General features: G+C 35.2%; 1 protein-coding gene across 4 annotated transcripts in view; it reads left to right on the forward strand.

The window, feature by feature from the left end:
• Window positions 1–25,086, forward strand: part of NBEA (neurobeachin) — a 486,311-nt gene that overhangs the window by 99,607 nt on the left and 361,618 nt on the right. For all 4 annotated transcript variants that reach the window (XM_054387432.1, XM_054387415.1, XM_054387443.1 and 1 more), the window contains exons 6-10: window positions 4,659–4,785; window positions 10,798–10,917; window positions 12,761–12,907; window positions 17,300–17,497; window positions 17,944–18,077. In XM_054387432.1, coding sequence (XP_054243407.1) covers window positions 4,659–4,785; window positions 10,798–10,917; window positions 12,761–12,907; window positions 17,300–17,497; window positions 17,944–18,077 — 726 coding nt within the window. The remainder of the gene's footprint in view (window positions 1–4,658; window positions 4,786–10,797; window positions 10,918–12,760; window positions 12,908–17,299; window positions 17,498–17,943; window positions 18,078–25,086) is intronic.

Below are 25,086 nucleotides of genomic sequence, written 5' to 3' on the forward strand. Positions count from 1 at the left end.
ACTAGTCTTTTACATTTGGTTGCTTTAGCTGTCACAGTCATATTATGACACAATATAATACTAACCACAGTTTAATCAATTGTCAGAAATGTTTCCTCAAAAATGAGGAGATTCTTTGCCATAAAGAAAAGTGAAAATTTAGGAATTTAAGGCCAGCCTTAAGCGCACTCAACTGGGAAGTCTCCATCCTCTAATTTCTGCTGTAAAAAGGAGATGGGGTAATGTTACTTCTAAGGTCTGAAATTAGATAAAATCAGTTCCAATATTAAGATTTGTGTGGGTGTGGGAGGGTTGTGTGTGTGTGTCCTTGGCTTTTTGGTGTTTTGCTTTATTTTGTTTTGGTTGTTTGTTTCCTTTTTCAAGAATTGCTTTCTTTCAGGTTGTGTATTTGGCTCTGTAAAAGATTTAGAGGATAAACTGAGGCTGGATTGTCATGCATGTTGCTTTTTGTCCTTGAAACATCCAAGTACTTCTGCAACCATTTAATGGAAGACTAGCTAAAATTTCTGAAAGAGCATTCTAAATGTTATTTTTACTGATTGAAAGACAAGAAAAACAAAAGCAGAAAAGCTGAAACATAAGCCATCTAGTCTTTCCAGTCCTTCTCTAGAGCTAATAATAACAGAGAGAATTCAGACCAGTTGCAAAAGCACATGATGGAATTCCAAAGCTAGTAGAAAAGAAACTTTTTTTTTCAGGCAGGAATGAATTAATACCTTCTCAATCTTAGTACTATAATCACACGTAAAATTGCTTGTAAAATCCTAAACAGAACTGTAATTGCTAAACAGTTTCATCAGTGGATGAAACGTGCTATTGAAGTGTAATAACATCCAGTAGCTGCTTTGAGAAACTGGATGAAATAAAACATAGCTATAAGGGGAATAATTTGTAGTACTATTGTATACCAGCTGCTATAGGAGATACTTAAAGGCTCATAAAACCGTATGGGTATTGATAGTACTGCTCTTGTGTCTGTGTTTCATCTTTGAATGTGGCAAGTTCTGCATGTGTGGATAATTGATAAGAGAACTTCTGTGCAGTATCCTAGAGGCCAATCCCTTGCCTACTTCACCATTGGCAAGAGATAAAATGTGAAGAGTAACATAATCTGTATATTATAATGTTGAGGTAAACAGAGAACATAGGAGTTTTCAGTTTCTAAACTTACATTGAAATGGTAATTAACGTGGGCCAAAAAATGAGTACAATCTTGGCTAAGCTGTCTAGAAAACCATTCCTTCTATTCCAAGAGGAAGAGCTGTGTAATAAATGAGCTATTAGTTCATCACTTTCTTATCTTTGTATGTTGAACTCCAAGAAGTTACATGTGGAAGGAGAATTCAGAGTTTAAAATTTCAGGAACAGCCCAGTTTGACCATAATGTGACAAAATCAGCCCACTAAGTGGAGTGGTTAGAAAAGGGAAACAGTTTAAACATGTAGACGTTTCTTCAAGAGCCAATCTCTGTTTTGGGGTTTTTTTTGGGTTTTGTTGTTGTTTGCTTTTGGTTTGGTTTGTTGTTTTTATGGTTAGGGTTTTGGTTCTGTTTTTTTTACCCCTCTTCAAAATAGTAGGTAGGATACATTTTACACAGTTTTAATGTTTTATCCATTTAAAAAATGGTTATACTTACAATGATTGTCTCTTCATAATTTAGAGAAAAACATTTGATTTGGTGTCTCTAACGAAACTATACTATACAATGTGTCAGAACACAGTGAATCCATGTGTTTTTTTTAATATCCTTCAGAACAGTATTCTTTTAGCCCAAACCATTTTAGCTTGTAGAGTTGATGTATGTTACTGAGAAACAAATTTGGCGTTGCGAGAGATACAACAGCCTGGTGAAAAGTTCTTTGAATGACATAAAGCCCCAAGGAGGTGAATCAAAGTTTCAAACTAGCCCACAACATGTTCAGGGGTTCTTATTGTATGTTGTAGTGTGGTGGGCTGAAATTCCCCTCCCACAATAACAACTCCAGACTAGCTCAGTTCAGAAGCAAATGAATCTGTATTTACAAAGCAACAACTACAGTCTGCAATGGAATGCAATGAATGTATACAAATGTACAATATTTACAGTATTTACAAATATGTGCAATTAACAGAAACAGTACAAAACCCTTCTGGCCAAAGACAGGAAAGCTGCCCCCCCCCCCCTCCCCCCCCTCTTCCCTGCCTTCCCCAGACCCCCCTGGCAGAAGGAAGAAAGCCAAGAAACAGAGAGGTTGTTAAGCTTTTCAAGGTCAGTATGCCAGTATGTTATCTTCGAAAAGCAAAGCGCAGAAGAGAAACGCAGACTGCCCAGCAGAGAAACACTAGACAGAGTGAACTTTGTTTTGAATACTGACTCTTAAACATTTCTATCTCTTCAATAGAAGTGTTTAGAGTAATCATTATTTTGCTTTCTTACACCCAAGTGTCATTTATTTACGTTCTTTTACCTTTCTGCTCAAACTGTGTGAAGAGAAATTAAAGGCATAGCCTTAAAACCACCACGTTGTATTTTAAGGTTTTTAGCCTTCATGTTATTGTACAAAATTCAGTACTGTGGTCATGCAGGTTATTTATGTATGTGGGTAATATGGGTAATATAGGTTATATTACGTATATGAGTAATATTCTTCCCTGAGGCTCTTCACTGTGCCTTTTGTTGTGGGGTGTAGCTGCCTGTGGGGTCATTGTGGAAAGCAGATCATTGAAATTGTCCCTCTTAAATACAGGCTTTAAAAGACATGGGGTAACTACGGTGTTATAAGTTGTCTTCACTTGTTGAGGTCAATGGTGATAGTGTGCAACTTTTCTCTTCGCTCTTAAGTCATGTGTTAAATTTATTTAGAGAGGATTTTTAAAGCTTATTTTTAAGAAGTGCCCATTTTTTGCAAGGAGAGTTATGTGGAAGCCTGTGGGCTGTGGAAGGGCATAATGCTCCTTTCCAGGGCAACAGCTCGAGTGGTGGGAGAATTGTGTATGACATATAGAGGTAGACAGAAGAATGAGGAAATGGATTTGGGGAAAACAGAGCTTCTGTAGCACCTTAGCAAGTTGGTAAAGGAAAAGAACAAACCAAGGCATGCCTCAAGGCCAGCAGACCCACCTGGATCATCAGAGGTCACGAGGTATAGTGTGCCTCAACTCGTAACTGAAATCAAGATTGGAAGTCCCTCTGTGCAAGGAGACATTAGGGTGGAGAATGTATCATGTTTTGACTCCTGTTTAGCCTGATCACTCTGTTTTTCACGTTTAATACAAGTATTCTAATTAACTCTAACAAAAGTGGCTTTCTAGAATTTGAACATCTCTTTTTAGTCTCCTTTAAAAATTCCCTTAAGGAGAGGAAGATCAGAGCTCTGGCCATCTCAGGGTCTAAACACAACACCTATCTTGTAAGGTGTTTATTTTTTTTTTTCAAAGCATTATATTTTGACAGTAAGAAAGAAAATCTGCTTCTCTTGTTTACTAATGTACATACACAGATTTAACTGTAAGTTTCTGAAGAGGGAGTTAGTTCTGTAACTTTGCAATTTTTCTGCATATTAAAATCAGGATTGGATTTCTGTAGTATGGTAGATAAATGATGTAAAATTTCAGCAGCATGTGCTTTTCTCACTTTTTAATGTTACAATGAAAAACCTAGTAAAAGTTTTTGATGAAAATCTGACAAAAATGAAACCATTAAAAACATCATTACTGTAATAATATGATATTATTTTATGTGTCCTTCATTAAGGAAGTGAGAAAGTGTTAATTAGTGGGTTACAAGAGTATATACAAATGTTCAAAATTAGTGTCGTCTTTTCTTATACTTTCAAACTTTTTATTTTCAGAATTTATAGATGGATTTCACCATTTAGACCTCATATCTTAGCCTTTCATTATTTTTATAGCTTGATCAGTAATGACTTTTTTTAAAAAGTACTAAAAGATGCATAAAGTGTGCTCCATATTAATGGTAGCAGACTTCTCTGTATTGTACTTAACTTTTCAGAAGGGAATAAGTGACAAAGCTGTAGATATGGACTTACCTTTTTAAAAATTCTCTGTGTAATGTTATGAATTTCTAGCAGCTACCTTGGCAAAGTGTTTATTATGAATTTCTCTTTACAGTGCTTTTGATTTCAAATAGAGTAGAGCTATGTTTGAGCTTTCTGCATTATATGTCTTCATGATATTTGTCACAAGAAAGCGGGTAAACCTTGCTAAACTTACTTTGTTAAAATGGTAGTCTTTTATCAATTTGACAAATGAAAATAAATCTGCAACTCAGATGATTAAAACTTCATAGATCATTTGCTTAACTAAATCATGAGTCCTGAAAAAGAAATAATTCTTGTACATAACAACTACCTGGGATAATAATGGATTTGGAAGCTGAGGGGAAAACCTGGTAGGTAGAGTATTTGCTACCTTGGAATTTGTAAAGAAAAAAAAAAAAAGTATTGCTTTTTAGAATGTAGCCTGGAATCAAGTAAGTGATGAAGGTGAGTATCTCCCCTGAAAGAAATTTAGAGTAGAGAAAATAAAAAGGAAATTAACTTCATCATTACAGGTACTAATTTATTTTTTTGTCGTGGAAATGTAAAGTAGTATTTGGATCTTTTTATTATACAATAATTCCCTTTTCCCCAATTTAATTAATAATTCTTTCTTTCCAGTTTCCGCACTAGCAAAGGTGTTGGATATTCTGCTCATTTTGTTGGGAACTGCTTAATAGTTACATCACTGAAGTCAAAAGGCAAGGGTTTCCAGCACTGTGTAAAGTATGACTTTCAGCCACGCAAGGTAAGCAAAGTGGTATTTGCAATAAAGATTAATGTTGAAAATGCGATAAAGTGCTCCTGAGAAGGGCTAAAATCTCTTTAGTGCCATAGTGTTACTAATAATGTCTTCTTATTTATGAGTAGCTTTTCTGATGCTTATGAAAGTTGTCAGTTACAGACCAGAATCAATTAAAGAAAAACGTAGCCCTTCATAAAATAACATGTCAACTTAAAAAAAAAACAAAACAAAACAGAACAAACTACCTAATTGCCTTCAGATAGAGAATAATTTGGAGTATTTGTAAAAAAGATTGGATTTTTTTAAAGGCTGTCATTCAGTTTCTGAGCATTTTGTACTTGGTGGCTTTGGTGCCCGTGTCTGGAATGATTTTGCTGGCAGTGCTTGGGTTTTTTATCTGTTTCTGGGGAATGTAAGCCTCTGAACTTTCTTCTGTGTCAGTGGTGTTTTGGGATTTCTCATTTTCATCATAAATCTTGATTATTTCTTTAGATCATGTTAGTGTTCATTTCTATTGTATGTCTAGTGGTCCTAGGAGAATAATAATTCTGCTGGCTTCAATATTTCAGTTAGTTGACTGAAGTGTTGACTTATTCATACAGAAAAAATTATGTTTGTCATTGATAGGAACCTTGCATGTATTTGTGAAGCTCATTTATTTTTTTTATGGCCTTAGAATTTGTGTATTGAATTTCAGTGCTTGTTTTGTTTTGAGAAACCAGTCTCTTCGGGAGGGGATGCCATTGTTCACTTGTCAGCTTTATGTTCTATTATTTTTCTTGGTATGTAGTTGTGATTCAAAATCACTGCTTCTAATTCAGTCTTGCAGCTTTGTGGAAATTTGTGTTTGTTTTTTTTTAAAGCCATAGTAATGTCTTTTACCAGTGTATTATGTGGCCTATAGAAAGTCTTGTAAACACATAGCTGCTGAGTATATTGAAATGAACCAATCCTGTTTTACAACTTCTACGTAGTTTTATAGCCAGACTAGAGTTTTGATGACAGTTCAGTTTTCTTTTACAGTAGCACATCTGAGGCTACTGAGAAGCACTCAACCTAGGAACAAATGAAACTCCTAACTTTTGGATCATGTTACTGATAACTAGCTCATTGGATCTAGATGGTCATTTTGTTACTTGTTAAGAAATAGTCTTTCATGTTTTAAGAAGATATTGTTTTGATTATTTTTATTATGAATGACTAGTTTCCTTCATACCATCCCTGGAAAATTTTACCTCTTACTGTTTTACTTAAAATAGTTAATTCTTAGACTAGTACAACTGTATTTCATATGAATATCAGTTTCAAACAGCAATCTACTGATCTGCTCAAGTATGTGCAAATATAACTTGTGTGATGAATTGGGGAAGATCATAAAGCATACTAGCGTAAAGTTTACACTACTTGGCTATAAGCTGGGTGACATCTTACAGGGATGAGGGTTCAAACTTCTAAATACAAGAAGCATTTGGATTTATTTCTCTTTGAAATTCCTAGAGAGCTCAGATGCTGACTCTTGCTTTGTTTTGAAAAATGCAGAATAAGCTTGGATATTCAGGATTTTCTATTTTTAAAGGAAAAAAAACCCCAGCCTTCACTTAAAAAACAAACACAGCAAAAAAAAAAAAAAAAAAAAAGAACAGGAGCAGTTAAAAAGTGGAGGTGTTTGATTGTACTGGAGAAATAAAGATATGAAAGATTAAGAGCAAATACTCCATTAATAAAAAAAAAATTCAATAGAAAGTTTAAGAGTTCCTCACAATGTAGCTGAGCATAGATAAATAGCAAACTAGAGACCATTGTAAGTGTAAAGAAGTTGTTCAGAAAGTGGAGTTGTCTCAAAGTGGAAAATACTTGGAAAAGTGTAAGTTACAGGAAATTATGTGTCATAAGACAGTTTCTGTTTTCCAGTACACAGGGACAATTAAATGACTAAGGCTTTATAGGAGCCCTTGAAGAATATGGTATCATAACAAAACCAGCTAAATTAATTAATTGCATTGTTTACTACAAGAAAGTCATTGGGGATGAGTCAGAGGAAGTGTCTCAAATTGAAATGTCAGTAGAAGAGGCATAGAAATCAATATACAAGATAGTAATTAATTGCCCAGACCTTACAGTAGGCACCTATAAGTTCCAAAGAAATTTGAATATGAAATTTGCTGAACGTGTAATTGTGTTATATAGTCTATTTCCTCAAACAAATAGGTGAAGCAAAATTACACAGATTTTAGAAAAAGTCTTTGCAGGTATTTAGAATTACCTATTCACGTACACAGTTTCTTAACAATAAAAAAGGGGTACAATCCGTAAAAAAAACCAGAAAGCAAGGATTATAAAACACAAAGATAAATATACTGGGGCCAAAGCAATGCTGTATTGCACTGGAAATCTTGTCCCCCACTTCTGTTGAGTTATTTGAAGCATTCTTACTGTGCATAAGAACCAGTTTGTGAACCAGTTCATACATGCCATGTGGATTCCCCAAGAACACTGGACACTTTATTTCTGTGAAAGCCTTAAAGAAATGAGGCTATCATACAGGAAGAGAATTTATATTTGTTAAAATGTATGGTTGGAAGAACATAAATCAAGTGAGCAAGAACATAAATCAAGTGAGCAAGCAGGAATCTGGGACGGACCTTTTATTTTCCTGTCAACACTGGATTTAACAAGATGGAGTTTGTCATCCTTTATTTTAGGAACTAGCTTTGAAAACCTATGTAACTTACTCTATCTAGATTGGTACTAGTGACACATATGATACAAAGACTACATGGGGGGTTTAATACTTGAATATTTCCTTGGCTAAAAAGAAATTACAGATTAAGGTGTAAATTTAGTTAATTCAAGTGCAGGAGGCAAAAGAGCATTTTACTGGGCTAGTTATGATAATGAGCTGGGATGGACTCTGTGTGAACACACCTGTGTTTGTGCACATGCATTTAAGTAAAGAAAAGCACAAAGTTTTTGTAGTGCTAGCTTTGTGGATAAGAGTGGCAAACATAGGTAGTGCTCTGGCATAGCAGCAATGCTAAAAATTCAAAAAAGTTGCATGGAAGAAATGAGGCTTAAACTAAAAGAAGTTGCATGTGCATGAATGGAGGTTAACATGGAGAATAAAAAGATTATAAAAAGTAATTTATATCATTTTCCTAAAGATTTACATAGACACCAAAGCTCTCCCAGGGTGGCATTGCTCATTTTAGTTCCTTATAGGCTCTGTGAACAGTGTTCCAACAAAAGTAATGAAATATTTACTTCCAAATGAAGGACTCATCTATTAAGCTTAAGCTACATACAGGAATGATTTTACAATCTGATAGGTTGTCAGAAATGCTCTTAAAGTGCTGCTAAACAAAAATCACAGCTAGAAGAAAATGGATAAAACTTGGGGCTTAGGATTGTCAGTTTATTTCTGCTACAAAAGCATCAGAACTGGAAATATCACAGAATCACAGAATGGTAGTGCTTGGAAGAGAACTCTGGGGATCATCTAGTCCAACCGCTCTGCCAGAGCACTTTCATCTAGAGCAGGTTGCACAGGATGGTGTCCAGGCAGGTTTTGAATGTGATGGCGACTCCACCAACTCTCTGGGCAGCCTGTTTCAGTGCGCTGCCACCTTCAAAGTAAAGATATTCCTCCTCATGTCTACTTCGAGTAAATTTTCACACGAGTAGATCATTATAAAAGGTGCAGCTTTGAATAATGATATTGCAGTGAACACTTGCTATTGGGATAAAAGTATTTTTGTCACTTAGTGGAGATTATTGGTGAATTAACCTTTGAAGGAAAGATTTGGATTTTTTTACTTCTAAGAGATATATTTAAGGTGATGTGGAAGCTTTGGAAAAGAAGTGCTGATGAAAGCAGAGCTCTAGTCATGTGGTTTGCACTTAATTTCTGATTAGTGTAGTTAAGCCTCTAGACAGACTTATGAATATTTCGTTTACTCTATGGTGTGTGTTCATTTCTAAAATAGAATCTGCTTACAAAATGGGGAAGAACTGTATTATTGGGTTTGTTTTTTGAATGTTTTGGGGGGAGGGAACAGTAGCCTACACAAAATGCTTGGTTAATGTAAATTTGACTGGCCACACATGACTTCAGAAGCCAAAGCTGTAGGAGCATGTCCTTAATCTAATATTCCCTGAGAATTTGGTTTACCTGGATATGCAAGAAGTGAGATACCCCTACATACTGTTATGTGATTAATAGGGGTTATTTCCCCTTCTTCTAACTGTAGGTTTTAAGGAAAGAAAAAATTAAAACATGTTTTTTTTTTTTAAGACCTGGAAATAGATGTGGAAAAATAAGTATATTCTAATACATATAGATATGTAATAGAATTCAGCTTAATTTGAGAACTGCTACAATTATTTTCATCAAAATATGTTTTGCTGCATGCTTTAAAAAAATTTGTATTCTGTACTCCGTTTGATTTCAAAATCAACATGTGAAAAATATTTGCTTTTATTTTCTCTGATACAGAATTGCAATTAGTAGGCTCTGTATCTTCTTATCCCAGCTTACAGAGAGAGTCACCATGTCACTTATTAAAATAATGCCCCAAGGGATGCAGAAGTTCTCTGCTTCAAAAAAAAGAGACTTAGCAGAATGCAGAAATCAAAATATAGTAATTAAAACAGATACCAAGACAGGGAAAACAATTAAACTCTAAATTAACTGTTCCAAATTATTAAAATATGAAATGGTGTTTTCAAGGCAGATGAGCTGAGATTTTTTCACAGAATCAGTAAGATTGGAAAGGGATATGTTGAGGCAGTCTAGTCTCACCCACTGTTCAAAGAAGGGACACAGATCAATTTGCTCTGGATGTTATCTAGATAGGTTTTGAATATGTTCAAACAAAGAGATTCTACAGTTTCTCTAAACAACGTGTGCTAGTGTTTGAACTCTCATTGCTGCTTATTACCACTTTTCTTGCATATGTTTAGATGGTTTTTCCTGTATTTCAATTTGTGCCCATTGATTCTTGACCTGTCACTGGGTATTAGTGAGAAGTCTCTGGCTCCATCTTCTTTATTCTTTGCCTATCAAGTATACATACACATTGATAAGATCCCCTTAAGCCTTCCAGTCTCCTGCCTAAACAGACACATATCTCAGCCTCTCCTCATATGTCAGAGGCTTCAATTTCTTAATTATCTTTGTGGGCCTTTCTGGACTTCATATATGTCTGTTTTCATCTGTTTGTATATGGATATAATACAGATGCCAATAATGAGTTAATTTTCAGATCTTAAAGGTTGAATTTCCATTCCTAGTCTTAGATGAGTGTAAATGTTCTGTTTTAATCAAAACAAGGTTTTCTTCTTCAGTTTACCTGATCATGGACATGATGATTCCTGTTGAAGAGATTATTTCAAAGATCACCATAGCTGTACTTGGAAGCATTTTACTATGGTGCTTTCTTTATATAATGCATTTCTAATGATATGAGAGTTGACCAAAATGTGGTGGAATGGTAAAGAACAGAGGGAGAAAATTGTGTGAAGTGAACAGGATAATATGATAAAATAGGCTGTAAAATATGCTGCTGTAATTTTTTCCTTTCCTTTCATTTGATAATATCTGTCAGAGAGCTATGATGAAAAGGCAGAGATATATGATATGAATTTGTTAAGGTAAGTGCATGTAGAACAGAGTTTCCTATCAAAACTCAGTTGTGTTTTGGGTTACAGTGCATAGTATTTAAATTAAGTTACACTTTCAGGAATGGGAAGTCTATTCAACTTTTTTTTAATTGTATGTATTTCATTTTTGGCTCTAACCATAAAGGGATGCAGGTAGGTACGTCATTACATTTAGGCATGATTCTGCTGACTGGACTTAAATTTCTCTGGATTTGCCTTTTAATTTTATGAGTTTGAAAGGATTCACCTTTTTTATAACTTCACACGACTGGTCATTTATTTTTAATGGCATTTATTAACTTTATATTTTATAGCACCAAAACTGCCACTACATACTGATTTTCCATGTCTTTCCAGTGGTACATGATAAGCATTGTACACATCTATAACCGGTGGAGAAACAGTGAAATACGATGTTACGTGAATGGTCAGCTGGTATCCTATGGCGACATGGCTTGGCATGTTAACACAAATGATGTAAGGTTTTTTTTTTTTACCTTCCATTTTAGAGTAAAATTGAAATAGTACTGTATTTGTTTTCTTTAGATCTTTGCAAATTTTTAATTTTTTTTTCCAACTTTCTTCTTTGATCTGTCTCGGTTATGCATTTAAAATGTATTATTGATTTTCTGTAATAATATTTTTAGAGTATTGGGGATTTGCGGGGGCTGTGATTTACATCTTTTTTCTTTCAATGGAATTTTCAGAGATTTTATTTGGAGAACCTGCTATAGGTAATAATTTAAATATGTGATACTGTCTAGAGGATACTGATAACAATAGAATAATACTTGGCTTTTTCCATAGGAAAATATGGTAGAGTTTCTAATTTTACAGTTTTAGCAAAGGAAAAGTCCTTAAGAAAAACTGCCAAATGACTGTGCATGCAGCCTGGGTGTACAGAAGTACTCATTTTTGTATCACATTAAGTTCTGTACTGTATTCAAGAGGAGATAATTTTTTTAATAGTTAAAAGATCTCTATGCTTTTTGTGTTATTGGACATTAAATTTTAAATAGTTTTTTTTAATTGCAGTAGAACAGAGTAGCCTAAACTATGATCAAAGTAGTTCATATTGTTTTAAGCACTATGTGAGTATAGGAAGAGGTAATTTCTTTTATGTAGATTTTACAATGTTAAACCAACAAGATTGAAAGACAAATGGTAAAAAACAGAAAACGGAAGCATGGAAAGGTGTCAAGAAATTTGTAGCATTAAGCAAAGTCTGAAGTCTTAAATCTGTCTCCCATTAACAGGTATATTTTGCTTTTATTGTTTGACTTGACATTAATAAACGTTTGGCCATTATTAAAATTTCTGTGCTAAGTGTTTAGGTAGACTTTCTAACACAGAGTCTGCTGTTTTGCTGATTCAGTTCAAAAAGTGAGACCTGATCCTTGTTTCCATTAAATAAAGAACAAGTGACTCAAGGAAGCTGAGAGAATAGCCTTGAGATGCTTGTGCGTCCTGCTGCTCTCTTCTTGTACTGCATCTTGTATGTCAGTTCCCCAGATCTTTATTCTAGACAGATGAGTTCTAAAATTTGTTTCATCTGAAAGCACCACAAAAACTTAACCTGACTCTTGTAAAATAAATTTAAATTGGGGAAAAAAAAGAAAAGCACCATAGAACCCCAGTTTAAACCTGAAATAATAGGAAATGGACACTTGAGAAACTGCAGAAGGTCTTTGTGCAGAGATAGTTGTTGGAAGGAAGAATGGAAAATACGAACTCTTGTGACTGTGGAAGAAGACAGAAGAGGAATTTAAGGTCAAACCATGACAATATATAAGCTGTGGTCATAGTGGAAGACAGTGCACTGATGAAAAATTATATTTGTTTTTTTTCTGCTAGAGATGTTTAGCTCTAATAGCCCAGCAATGAAAGAAGAGTGCATTTCAGCATGTGTTGTTATGTGTTAGCAGTGGGAGGTCTGATTATAATTACAAGGAACTTCAAAGTTTTCATATTTCCTAGAAGGCAATAGAGAAGGGTATTTGGTACTTGAATACACTGTTCGAATTTTCTTTGCTATATGTTGAACAAGTAATAAAAGCCAAGTCCTAGCAGCAAGTCATAACAGCATTGGAATACTGACTTGTAAAACAATTAATGCTATAATATTCAAAATGAAGTTTTTTCATGGTAGGAAATCAGGTACTGAAGTAATTAATTATTGATTAATTTTCTTAATTACTGTCTACCTTTATTTTTTGGCTTCAGCAGCTGTATATGAATATTATTTCATGGTATATTTTGTGTGATTCAATTTCATCAATACTGCTTCTTTCTCATACAATATTGCTTCTTTCTCATACAGAGCTATGATAAATGTTTTCTTGGCTCTTCGGAGACGGCAGATGCTAATAGAGTGTTCTGTGGCCAGCTTGGAGCAGTGTATGTATTCACTGAAGCACTCAACCCAGCACAGATATTTGCAATACATCAGTTAGGACCTGGATATAAGGTAACAATAAAAAAATTTAACACCAAAAAAGAAAGTAATTGATAGATATAATTGGAAGTGATGTATGCATGTGGATGTTCATCTTAGGATCATATATAGCTATGTGAATTGATTTCAGCAAAGGAAGAATATTTCTTCAAAGTATCCTAATTTATCAGTTTCCAACAGCTTTTTGAAAGATGCTAGTTTCTTCTGTAAAGGTTAGCTGAGACATGTTTGTAAGTCAATTTATGACTTCGGGTCATGATCAGATTAGAGCAATTTTGTATTTGGTTTGCTCAGTATCAGAGGAAAAACTTTATTCTCTACTGTTTCTGTTTAAAACCTGAGTTAAGGTACATCATAATTCAGCAAGTCATAATAACCCAATTCTGTTCAAATGCACAGTTTCAAATAGTTCTGCTGAAATAAAAGGTGAGCTTTATACTCATGCTTTGACAGTGACATTTAGAGGACGGTTTGAACAAATTAATGATGCGTGCATAAATGTGGATCTCTAGTATGAATAATCACTTGTGTCTTGAAATGGATGTGTATAGTATCATGTAATCAAGAGAAACAATGCAGATGCATTGCAGAAGCCTGCAGAAGCTGCCTAGTGGAGAAGGCTTGAAAATTATTCTAAGCCCAGCTAAACACTGTTGAATTTCTAACATCAATTATTGCCAAATTTTATTGTTGTTTTTTTTTTTTTATCTCTGCAATTTGTGGTATGATCTGAAGTAGACTTTTAGGTTCTTAGTATACATCATATACTCTGCAAACAAAAAACTTTTTAAAATAACAAGTAAAAAAAACAATATGTAGATTCTAAAAATATTAAGTTGATGTGCTGAAAATGATTGCTCTAAATCGTTTGATGACAGCTAACACTTTAAGCGGCAGCGACAGTTGAAAATATCTTCTAAGGCATGTTTGTGGCATGAAAAGCCAAATACATGTCAAGATTACTTGGAGAAGGGGAAGTCTGTTGCATATCATTATGGTTAGAACTGCCTTGAAACTAAAAATGTTCAGTCACTCCCCACACAGTTCCCTTCTTCCTGGGCACAGCTCTGCTATCTCTTATTCAGCCGTGACACCAGACAGGCAGGGAATGGGAGCTGCAGTCAGTCCTGCCTATTTCATGTTGTTTCTGCTGCTCCTTTCACCTTGTGGAGAAAACTCCTCACAGTCCTCCCTTTTGGCAATAGGGAATCCCTCCCAAAGGAGACAGTGCTCCACAAACTTATGTGCATATAGGTCCCTTCCATAGGCAGAATTCTTCCTAGGGACAGATCACTCTGGTGCAGTCTTCCCTCAGAGGCCTGGACTTCTTTGGAATCAGTTACCTGTTCCAGTGTGAAGTCCTCCATGGGCTGCAAGGGCTCATTCCCTGCTGAAGGGTAATGGTTGCTCCTGAAGAGGAATGGCTGCTTCTGCATGCCTTCTCCTCTCCTTCACTGACCTGGGTGTCACTTTCAAGTCCCACTCCTCTCCAAAGCAAAAGAGCTCCCAAAACAAAGGAGATAGGTTACTGCAGAGGCACTGATAAATTCTTGAGGAATAGTAAACATTGAAAACTGGGAGATAAATTAGTGCCAAAGTTTGTTTATAAAAAATATTTTATTTTAACTTAGCGGTTTAGAAAGTTGCAAAATTGCATGGTTATGAAATAGTACAAATTTTGTATCAGAATACTTTGACATATGTAAAACAGCAAAGTTATGAAAAACTACATAGAGGTAAGACATTTTGAGCTTTGAGATCTGACAAAGCTCAGAGCCATGAAATGTGTAAAACATCAAAATATAGTATGGGCAGAAAGCAGATATCTTTGGGAATCAATGAAATCACTAAATTATTTCTGTCTCTGCAGAAAGTGTAGAAAGATTTATCTGTATAGTTAAAAATGCTTTTTGGGATGAAATAATTCATCACCTTTCTTAGGACAAATATGTAATCTGTAGCAGTCACTTCCTCATAAGTGAAATGTAGCCAACCATATCAACAAAGAGATAACTCTCAAGCCCTAAAAATAATATTCAAACTTCAGAGCTTTCTACTTCAGTAAGTAATGTGGCACAACATGAACACATTTCTAGATTCAATTTTTGATGCTGAGGGCTGGATACCCACAGTGTGCGTATTTGGGAATTTTTACATCAGATTGGTTGTAGTCTGGTCCTTTGGGCTGAATGGCTACCACCAGTTGGAAGATATTTCCATGTCAGTCAAAATAAAGTCTGGTTCAGAACAGCTTTACAGTATGAGCAGAGCAGTAAGTAGGGATTGTCCCAGGTTCAGAAATGGGGAATTTCCCTACAAAATGGACTCTTAATGCAAATCACAGAGTCGCAGAATGATTGAGGTTTTTGCAAGGGACGTCTGGATATCATCTGGTCCAAGCCTCCTGCAAACGCATGGCCACCCAAAGCCAATTGCCCAGGACTACATCCAAACAGCTTGTGAGTGTCTCCAAAGATGAAGACTCTACCAGCTGGCTAGATACTCCTATGGTGAAAAAGTGTTTCCTGACTAAAGGGAACTTCCTGTTTCTGTTTGTGCCCATTGCTTCTGGTCCTGTCATAAGACACCACCTGGAAGAGCTGGACTTTGCACATTTCCACCAGATACATATACACATTTATGAAATCCCCCTCAGGCTTCTTTACTACAGACTAGCTAGAACGGTCCTGGCCGTCTCAGCCTTTCCTCATGGGAGAGATGCCCAGGTACTTCATCGTTCCAGCAGCCCTTCATTGAACTTTCCAGTAAGTGCATTGATCTCTTGTACTAAGGAGCCCAGAACTCCAGGTGTGGACGAACCAGCTAAGTAGAGAGGATCCACCTTCCTCAGCTTGCTGGCAAGGCTCCTCCTAATACAACTAAAGTTAACAATACCCTTCTTTGCCAAATGTAGATTGAACCAGTGACTTTCCATTCCTGCTTGCCTTATTGCAGTATCTGCATCTCATACATTTTCAGCACAGAATAGCTGACTCCCCTCTGCTTGACGTCACCAAGCATGGGACAGGCCTGACTGACAGATCTGCTCCAAGGGTTCTTCAGTGGCTGCAGTCTATTCAGTCTACATCAATCTTACAACCCATATACAAATGGATGCTTGTCACAAGACCTTAAATTACCATGTGTCAGTCACTTGAGCAAATGCGCTTTCCCATCACTTGGCTGCAAGCAAGAGAATTTTGTTAGGGTTTCCAGCAGCCTTGAGAGCTCTGTGAAAGCTGGATGGGTTTTAGGGGTTTACATAGTTGGTAGGAACCTGTAATTTGTTTGGAAGGGGAAGCTGATAGCCTATAGGTTGCCTATTTTAATTCTAACCTGAACAACAAAAACCCTAGTGATGGTACTTTCAGTAGTTTCATGATACAGAATTTCTTACTGTGTAGGGGCAGAGAAGGAAAGATTTGTTAAGACCAAAGAGATAAAGGGAATTGTGATAACTACGTGCAGTGGAAACAAGTAAAGTAAATCATAATTAAACTCAGAAAGAAATTACTTTAAACTGAGTAAAGATTTTAGAAATAAATACGCAGCACTAATTAAATGGTGGTAATTTCTAACAAATTTGCTTTATTTGTGTCAGTACAGCACTTTGTTACTACTGGTTGTCTCTTTACCACTGTCAAATGATTGTTAGATGCAAAAGTAGTGCTTTAAGTAAATCTGACAGTGCGTTGCAGGAAGTCAGAAATCTGTCTTCTTTTACTTGATTGATTTGTCACTGTTGCCAGAAAACCTAGTTTTAGATGAGATATTAACTGTGGTGTGCTTAGGAGCAACAGACTTTTTCAATCCTCATTTGTAAAAGCTTTGAATTTAATAATCATTAATTCAAAGTACGGTGTTTATGGTTTACTTGAGTTTTTGTTTTATAGCGTAAGCATCTTGTTTTTATATACTCCTGACTGTAGTGAAACATGGGACTTAATGCTGTTTAAAAACAGCTATTCTTTTAATCAAAATGGGATAAGATTCAATATTCTATTTCAAGTGATCTTATATAAATTAAAATACAAGGCATAATATTTGTTCTTTTAGTGCACTGCATGCTCATTTTTTTTCATTTTCATGTATGTATAGCTGTTTAATGTGACACATTTCTTCGAGGTAGTTGCTTCTGAAACTTCTTAACACTGATACTGAATGGAGAGAGAACTAATACTACCAAACATTATATTCACATGTTAATGTGAAGTAGAGTAAATAAAAAATTGTCTCATTGTTCAGTAGCATTAAACCTACTAGAAAATTAAAACACAGTTTAGTGGTTCCTCTATTCTCACTAAAGTCCAATTTATTTTATCAACATTTTAGTGGCAAGGATTTTGTCTAAAATACTTTGTGAATCTTAGAGGTTTTTCTTTGTCTGTTTCCTTTTTTTTTCAGAGCACATTCAAATTTAAATCTGAGAGTGACATTCATCTGGCTGAGCACCATAAACAAGTGCTATATGATGGGAAACTTGCAAGTAGCATTGCTTTTACTTACAATGCAAAGGCTACTGATGCTCAGCTATGCCTCGAATCCTCACCAAAGGAAAATCCTTCAATTTTTGTACACTCCCCCCATGCTCTTATGCTTCAGGTTTGTGCTATTAATTTGATGTTCTGTTTTTACTGTTAGCTCAACATTATTTGGACAACAAGATAATTTGTGTGCTGGTGTATAAAGATACTCTTCTTTTGTATTACTTCAGTTCGTAACATACCTATTACTCAAACTGATCTTTCTTTGCTGACTTCCTAGAGCAAAAAATTACTGTTTCTTAATTTAAAAATATATGCATCATAGCATAAGGCAAAGTTTGGCATGATACTGAAGTTTCTCTTATTAATGTTTGTCTTTGAGTGTGGTGATTATAATTTCATCATGCTTAAAATGAGTCTTTTTAACTTATTTATATTAACTATATTAACTAATTTGTATTGCACCCAGTTCAGTATTAAGATGTGCACAATTTATGTTTGTAATTGCATTTTCAAATTGAAATTTAACTGGGTTTTTTCCATTTATTTATTTTACTAATTTAGGATGTGAAAGCTATCGTAACCCACTCGATTCACAGCGCAATTCATTCCATTGGAGGAATTCAAGTTCTCTTTCCTCTTTTTGCCCAGTTAGACAATCGACAGCTGCACGACAGTCAGGTGGAAACAACAGTTTGGTAAGCTTCTTTCAAGCACGATAAAAAATGAATTAAGCTAAGAATATTTCTGGTTTTGTTGTGGGAATGTTTGGTTTCTAATCTTTATAAATGCTGTGACTTTTTACCCTTGTTTCTTTGAAAATAATACTGTTTTTTAAAAGTAGTTTATTGTAGAAGTGTGTAAATTTTGGGAATCTGATGAGATTCCAGGTGGAACTGGCACAACAGTGATTAGATTATTAACTACTAATGAATTCAAATCACTCTAGAATCTCGAATGGTAGTTTTGTGACAGTTGCAACTTCTAATGGAAACCAGCGTGCTTTTACTTGACAGTGCAATGTTGTTTATTTTCTCAAAGTCTGTGCAGTTTGACTTCATATTTAATAATATTCAAGATTCACAAAAGAGATTTCCTTTCATTTCAATAGACATTCAGAAAGTCATGGAGCTACAATCAGTTATTTTTTTGGCCATATTGCAATTTCAATAGCAACTTGGGGCAGAGTTTTATGCAGGGACACGTGAAGTCTCCACTCTGACACTATGGAAGTGACCCCTAGCTACAAAGTCTGCACTGAAGTTAGATGAATTCTTCCAAGCGTAGCCTGCAAAGGACTTTATAGGAGCGTGTCAGTACCCATGCTGACTTGTTCAAAGCTAGCTCAGCTGTGGTTGTTTTAGCAAAGGAGATCTCTTGCTACCTGCTTGTCAGGGCAAGCTCTTATTCTAGTGGTGACACAAGATGTCTAAACTTGTCAGAACAAAGTGTGTGGCATAGTCCTTAGGAGGTAACAAAACTGAAAGGGTCATGCTGAAGTGATGTTTCCCTGTAGGATAGAATGTAACCAAAACCTACTAGAAAACCATATCTAGGGGTAGCAGAAACTGACTCCAGTATTTGAATAATTTCTAAAATAGGTACATAATTCAGAGTACCTGAGCCAGTGTACCTGGTTTATTTTCCTGCTTGGAATACTCTGGTGTTAATGATTCTGAATATTTCCTATGATACTAGATGTTCAGTCATAAATTAGCTAACTGACAAATAAATATATAATACCTTAATCTGCAGATGATTTTGAAAAAATAAAATCAAAGTGATACACTAGTATAATTTCTCATGAAAAATAACTTACCTCAGTCTAATTTAAGAAATATATCCGTTTGGTGAGGTTTTTGTCAGTCATCTGTTTTCCCCTTTGGTAACTCAAATGTATGTAGCTAAGATGGTTGCTGTTTTTCATTTCTTCCTGTAGTGTGAAAAGTTATTGTAATTCGTAAGAATATTTTGGTACAATGTTAGAAGAAATAGCACAGTCTTAAAATAATATATTCTACTTTCAAGCAGTATAGTAGTGCAAATTATTTCATTCAGTGTTAAACACAGAAAAGCTGTTTCTGTATTTGCTCTTGGGGGATATTTACTTTTCTCTGAGTCTGTTTTCCATTATATACTTCGCACTGAAGTATTGTGATGTGAGGGGAATGGAAGAAACAACACTTGATTTGAAATAAATTTTGGGAAGAACAAAATGTCCCTCTATGTTTTTATTTACTGGCACAGCAGTAGGCAAAAGAGCTTTATTCCAGTTTAAGGAAGATTGTGTATTGTGCCTGTACACATGAGTAAAATATGTGTTAAATTCATTGAGGAGCTGAGTCTGAAATAAATATCAGAGCAATAACTAGGTCTGTTTAAAAATGGAGAGCTAATATATTGTAATTTCTGTAAGTTGAAATAAATAACTTATAAAATTCTTCCCAAGTCTGTAGTTTTTCCAGTGAATGAAAACATGAAGCACAATTTTAAATGTACAGAATGTTTCTGGAGTTAGTTGAACTTTAAGTTGTTGTTCTTGAATAAATCAATGCATTTCTTCTATAATTATATTCTAAAAAGTGATCTGTAATTCATTATGCTTTGTGATTGTATGAATGCATAATATAACAAGATGGGATCCAAACTCAAGAACATAATTCAGAAGATTTTTAAGCAAATGACTGCTTGACAAGATGTAGCTTAAATGTCAGGTTTCTATGGTTTTGGTGTATGTGCATTATTTCCTTATATTAAATCTAATAGGCTGGAGATTTTGAGAAAAATATCAAAGTGTATAGTATAAGTGTATAGTATAAGTGAACAAGGAAGTAGCAAAATAAAGGATTGAAAGCTTTCTAGAGGCAAAGAAAGGAAATAATAGGGAAAGGAGGCTCAGCATGAAAACCAGGGCTATGTTTTAGAATCATTTGTGAAGAGGAAATAGGGAAGAAGTTTGCTTACTGAGTGCTTTCCTTCTTTCCCCTTGTTTTTCGGACTACTCTCTCTCTACGTGTTCCTTTCCAAAATGTAGCTGTTGATCTGTATCTGATACTTTTTTACACCCTTCTTAGTTATGAAAATGTATCTACAACAGCAATAGGGGGCATTAGGCCATTACAATCTATGCATTTTGATAAGCAGGTAATCTTTATGCCACTTTACCAACAAAACAACATGGTTGTAGAAATTATTTCTTTATGGTAGCCAACTAGGGGAGACTTTTGAAGTTGTCCCTTAATTGTTGCTGCTTTAATACATTCCTGGGAGGTAGGAAATACAAATAGCTTGATACCCCAGTGTAAGTGTCCTAGGTTTCCAGATTACTTTTCAGAATACTTCTCACCTCCTCCTGTTCTGCACATATGAATTTTTTTTTTTACTTTTTTTTTCACATTAGAAGGGGTTTCTCTAACAAGACTGTGAACACCTTGCTGTTTAATCCTCCTGATCCACTTAAGATTTGAACCTTTTCTAAATTAATAAATTTATTGTAAATAAAATTTTAACTTATAAATCAGGACAGTAGTTTGTGGTTTAATAGCATTCTTTGTAAATATTCTTTATTCCTGTAATATTTCTACCCCTTGTGCCTTGCCTGCATCTTCCGTGAGTCCAAGAATTAAAATAACCTGTAATTCTGCTTTTGAAGCACTGTGTAGATTCTTAAGTTCTCATACACTGAAATTAAAAGAATGGAAACTGAATTTGTATCTTAGGTATGTTTTCTTAGATTAAGTCATGAACCTGCCTTTCAGGAGAGTGGTGCCTCAGCTTGAATACCATGACTGCTGTTTCCTACTTTTCAGTGCTGTGGTTGTAATAAAAAATGTAGCAGTTCAGGTCAATAAGCTGTTCATGTAATAAAAAGAAATTTAGAACGGTTGTGGTGGATTTACCCTGGCTGGATGCCAGGTGCCCACCAAAGCTGCTCAGTCACTCCCTCTCTTCAACTAAACACGGGAGAAGGCAATATAACAAAAATCTCATGGGTCATGATAAAGACAGGGAGATCATTCACCAATTACTGTCATGAGCAAAACAGACTTGACTTCATAAGACATTCAACTGCATCGATGTGAGGTCCTCCATGGGCTGCAGGTGAATCTACTCCACTGTGGAGCTGCGTAAGTTGCAAGGGGTCATCCTGCCTCACCATGGTTTTCATGGCGTGCTGGCTGCAGCACCTCCTTCCGCTCCTCTTTCACTGACCTTTGTGCCTTCAGTTGTTCCCCACATATATTCTCACTCCTCTTTCCAGGTGCAGTTTCCATTCCATTTCCTTTTCATTCAGATGTTTTTTTCTTCTTCTTGAATATGTTACTATGGAGTTGCTAGCACCATTGCTAACGGGCTCAACTTTGTCCAGTGGCACAGTCATCTTTTAGCCAGCTGGCACTAGCTCTATCAGACACAACTTCTCACCGAAGTCATCCCCGCTACCGAAACTTGGCCATGAAAACCTAATACAATGCTTTTTTTCTGTTAAGACATTATTGTTGTTGCCTTTGGATTATGCTAGATGGGTAATATGATAGGAAGATGGCCAATATGATACAAAGGACTTGTTTTGTTCACTTGTGGTATTTCTGTGTGTTTTTTAATTCATTTGGGTCTGCTGAGCACAGACATACAGACTGATTCTGACAAGGTATTTGGTGTGCAGTCTTTGGCACTGACCCAATTCCATCACAGAATAAAAACAAGTGTTAATTCAAATGAAGTTGTTGCCTTGGGCTGTACCATATTGGGAAAACATTTGAAAGCAGAATGAGCTTGATCTGTTTGCTTACATAGATTAAGTCATTCCAAGATTTTTTTTATATACTTATCTTAGAAGTTACTAACTGGATTTGTTAAATTGCATATGCTATACAGTAAAAATTAAAAATACTTTCACTGCTTAGCATACTAAATAAATGCAGTGCTTAAGTCCACCTTAACTTTCTTAGAGATGATGTATACACTGAGTGAAAATTTGTAGCAAAGTAAATGTAGGTATCTTTTCAGTCAGTTTCACTACCTACACTATTTTCACTCTTTTTAATGTAGGTAGCCACCTTGCAGAGTATATTGCCCACCTGTTTTAAGTCAGTGAAATGGTAACATTGGTGAGGGGACAGAAGTAATATTTCAACTCCTGTTCTTAATCTTTTCCTGTAAATGTTTTGTGTGTTGTGCTTTAATCAGTTAATATCCTTGTACTCTTTTTTTTTTTTTTTTTTTTTTTAATTCAGATAATCACTTTTGGGGTTCCTGTCTGTAACTAGTAATTTTGCTGCATCTACTTTTTGATAGATGAATTGCTTGATGGGAAGCAGGCAGGTTTTCTATCTGTTCCCACAAATAGGAAATAGCACAACTTATAGGAAATACTATTTGATGTCTTGATTTTTTTTTTTTTAAATTACCTTAATAGGAAAATTCTGTGAATTTCCAATAATTCTTAATAATGTCATTAGCTTTATTGAATTTATCTTTAATATTATGGTAACAAGACGAATACCAAATAGTATCCTACCCAACTTGCCCTCTCATACTGTCTTTTCAAGAATTTTCTTGTTTGCTACAGCTGGCCTAGGTATTTAGACTTGAGAACAGGTACAAATGTGATCATTTTCAAGGTTGTTGCATTTGCAATTGCAGTCTGCAATTCAGACTGCAGAGTTGGGTGGTGGTATCACTCTTGTGCATTTCAAAAGGAAGAATACCACATGTTGCACCTGGAATTTCTTATCTCTAGTACAACCTAGCTATGCTCAGATCGAATCAGTTGTCGTGGAATCTTCACAAACTGGAAGGAACATGACCTGCCAAATCACACAGCCTGGGTGATAGTTTATGCTAAAAATTCAGCCACTGTATCGTGTGGTAGAAATACTTTGTAAACTCTCAAAATGTGATTCCTCCACATACTTCAGAAGATCCAGGAACTATTAAGAGTGGCTAATTTATGGCTTTAGTCTGTATTACAAAATGTTATGGCTGTAAGCAGAGGTGTGTAACAGCTTCCCTCTCTAGTTCTCCCACGCAACGCTTACTCAACTGACTCATGTTTAGTGGCATCAGTTTGGATGAAACACGTTTAGTAGTCTTTTTTTATTGTCCTCATCCTATGTTATGAGCAAAAGATGTGGGAAGAAGCAATAGAAAGAAGTAATCTCCGCTTTCTTCCCAACAACCTTGCAGACAGAAGAAAGGTAGTTAAACTGGAAGCTGAAGAAACACTCTAGAGAATTGCCGTAACTGTAGCTCATGGGAGCTTCCTCTCCATCCCCACCATCTGTGTCTCTCAGCTCTGAGTTTATCTTGCCTTTGACCTAGTTAAGGGGAACCCTTCTTGGCTTTGCAACATGCAGATTTAGGTGGTCATGACTGCAAATATGAATGAATGAATATGATAGCCAGCAGAGCAATTGGCTGCATTAAAACAGGCCCAAGTGTTTGATTTCACATTTCAGTAGAGAATATACCTTGATGACAATCCCTTTTTGTATTCCCAACCTGTGTTATAAGTGCAATCCAAACAATTTCTGAAATCCATGCTTCCCTTTGTGCTTTGATTTTCTTCCTGAAAGAATGAAATAAAGAAGTGGGTATCATCTTCTTCAAAAAAAATTGCTAATGCTTCTCCTTGAGGAGTTCTTAAGTCAACTGTGAAATGTTTAGCAAGTATTCTGATGAAGTAAGAAATTATTTAATGAGTCAGCTAAACTAGTTTTAAATTGTTGGCTAACAGTGAGATGTAATGGGTAGTCAGCAGGTAGAATATCAGTATTAGTAATAATTTATCTCAATATGACCCGTATTGCATTTTGACTTGAAGTTAAGGGGCAAGAAATACAGGATTTTCTTTTGTTTAAAAATAAAGCATTAGTTGTTGGTGTATGATTTTCCATAATACAATTTTCTCTGTTTATGCTAAGATTTGTTTACAGAAATTATCATATAAACAGCCTGTGATGGAGTTGATCATACTATCTTTTTGTCTTATTTTGGAGAAGCTGAATATACAAATGGTATTAATTAATAAAGAATCCTTCCCAAAGATAATCAGATAGAACAAACACCTACATCATTCTCTTTTTCATAGTCTATTCAAGTTAAATCATCTGTTATTAATCAGCATACTTGGATCATTATAGCTACATGCCTGCTTTGATTAAAAGTGCCTTTTGTAAAATGCAATCCAGATAACTATATAAAGCACAATCCAAGATAAAACTTAAAGTAATTAAGGTAATTTTTTTTTTTTTGAGAAAATTATCATGGGAAAGAGTGGTTCTGTGATTTTGAGTAGACTAGAGAGTTTGATCTATGTAGTGATTTAAAATATAATTAACAGTGAAATTTGTCTTTTCTGCTTGTTTGGTTTTGGGGTTTTTTTTGGTGTTATGTTGTGTTTTGTTTTGTTGTGGTTTTTTTTGTTTCTATCCTAGTGGTGCAAATTCCTGACTTTTAGGGTTTTCTTTATTCCTCCAAAGCATTTGTCCCCTGAGTTTATTTGAATGTATGACTGATGTTCCTAATAAGATGCCTCATTTTTAAGTTAAAAGTCATAGAAACTCATTTCATAAGAATAGTTTATCTAAATTATCCTGTATTTTAGCTCCACAAAACAGTAATAATTGTTTGCTTAATGGAAACTACTGGTCAATTTAGAATTCAACAAAGGTGGCTCTGTTTCATTCAATGATTGTCACAGTA

The sequence above is a fragment of the Indicator indicator genome, chromosome 1 (assembly GCF_027791375.1).
Source record: "Indicator indicator isolate 239-I01 chromosome 1, UM_Iind_1.1, whole genome shotgun sequence".
Taxonomy (NCBI): domain Eukaryota; kingdom Metazoa; phylum Chordata; class Aves; order Piciformes; family Indicatoridae; genus Indicator; species Indicator indicator.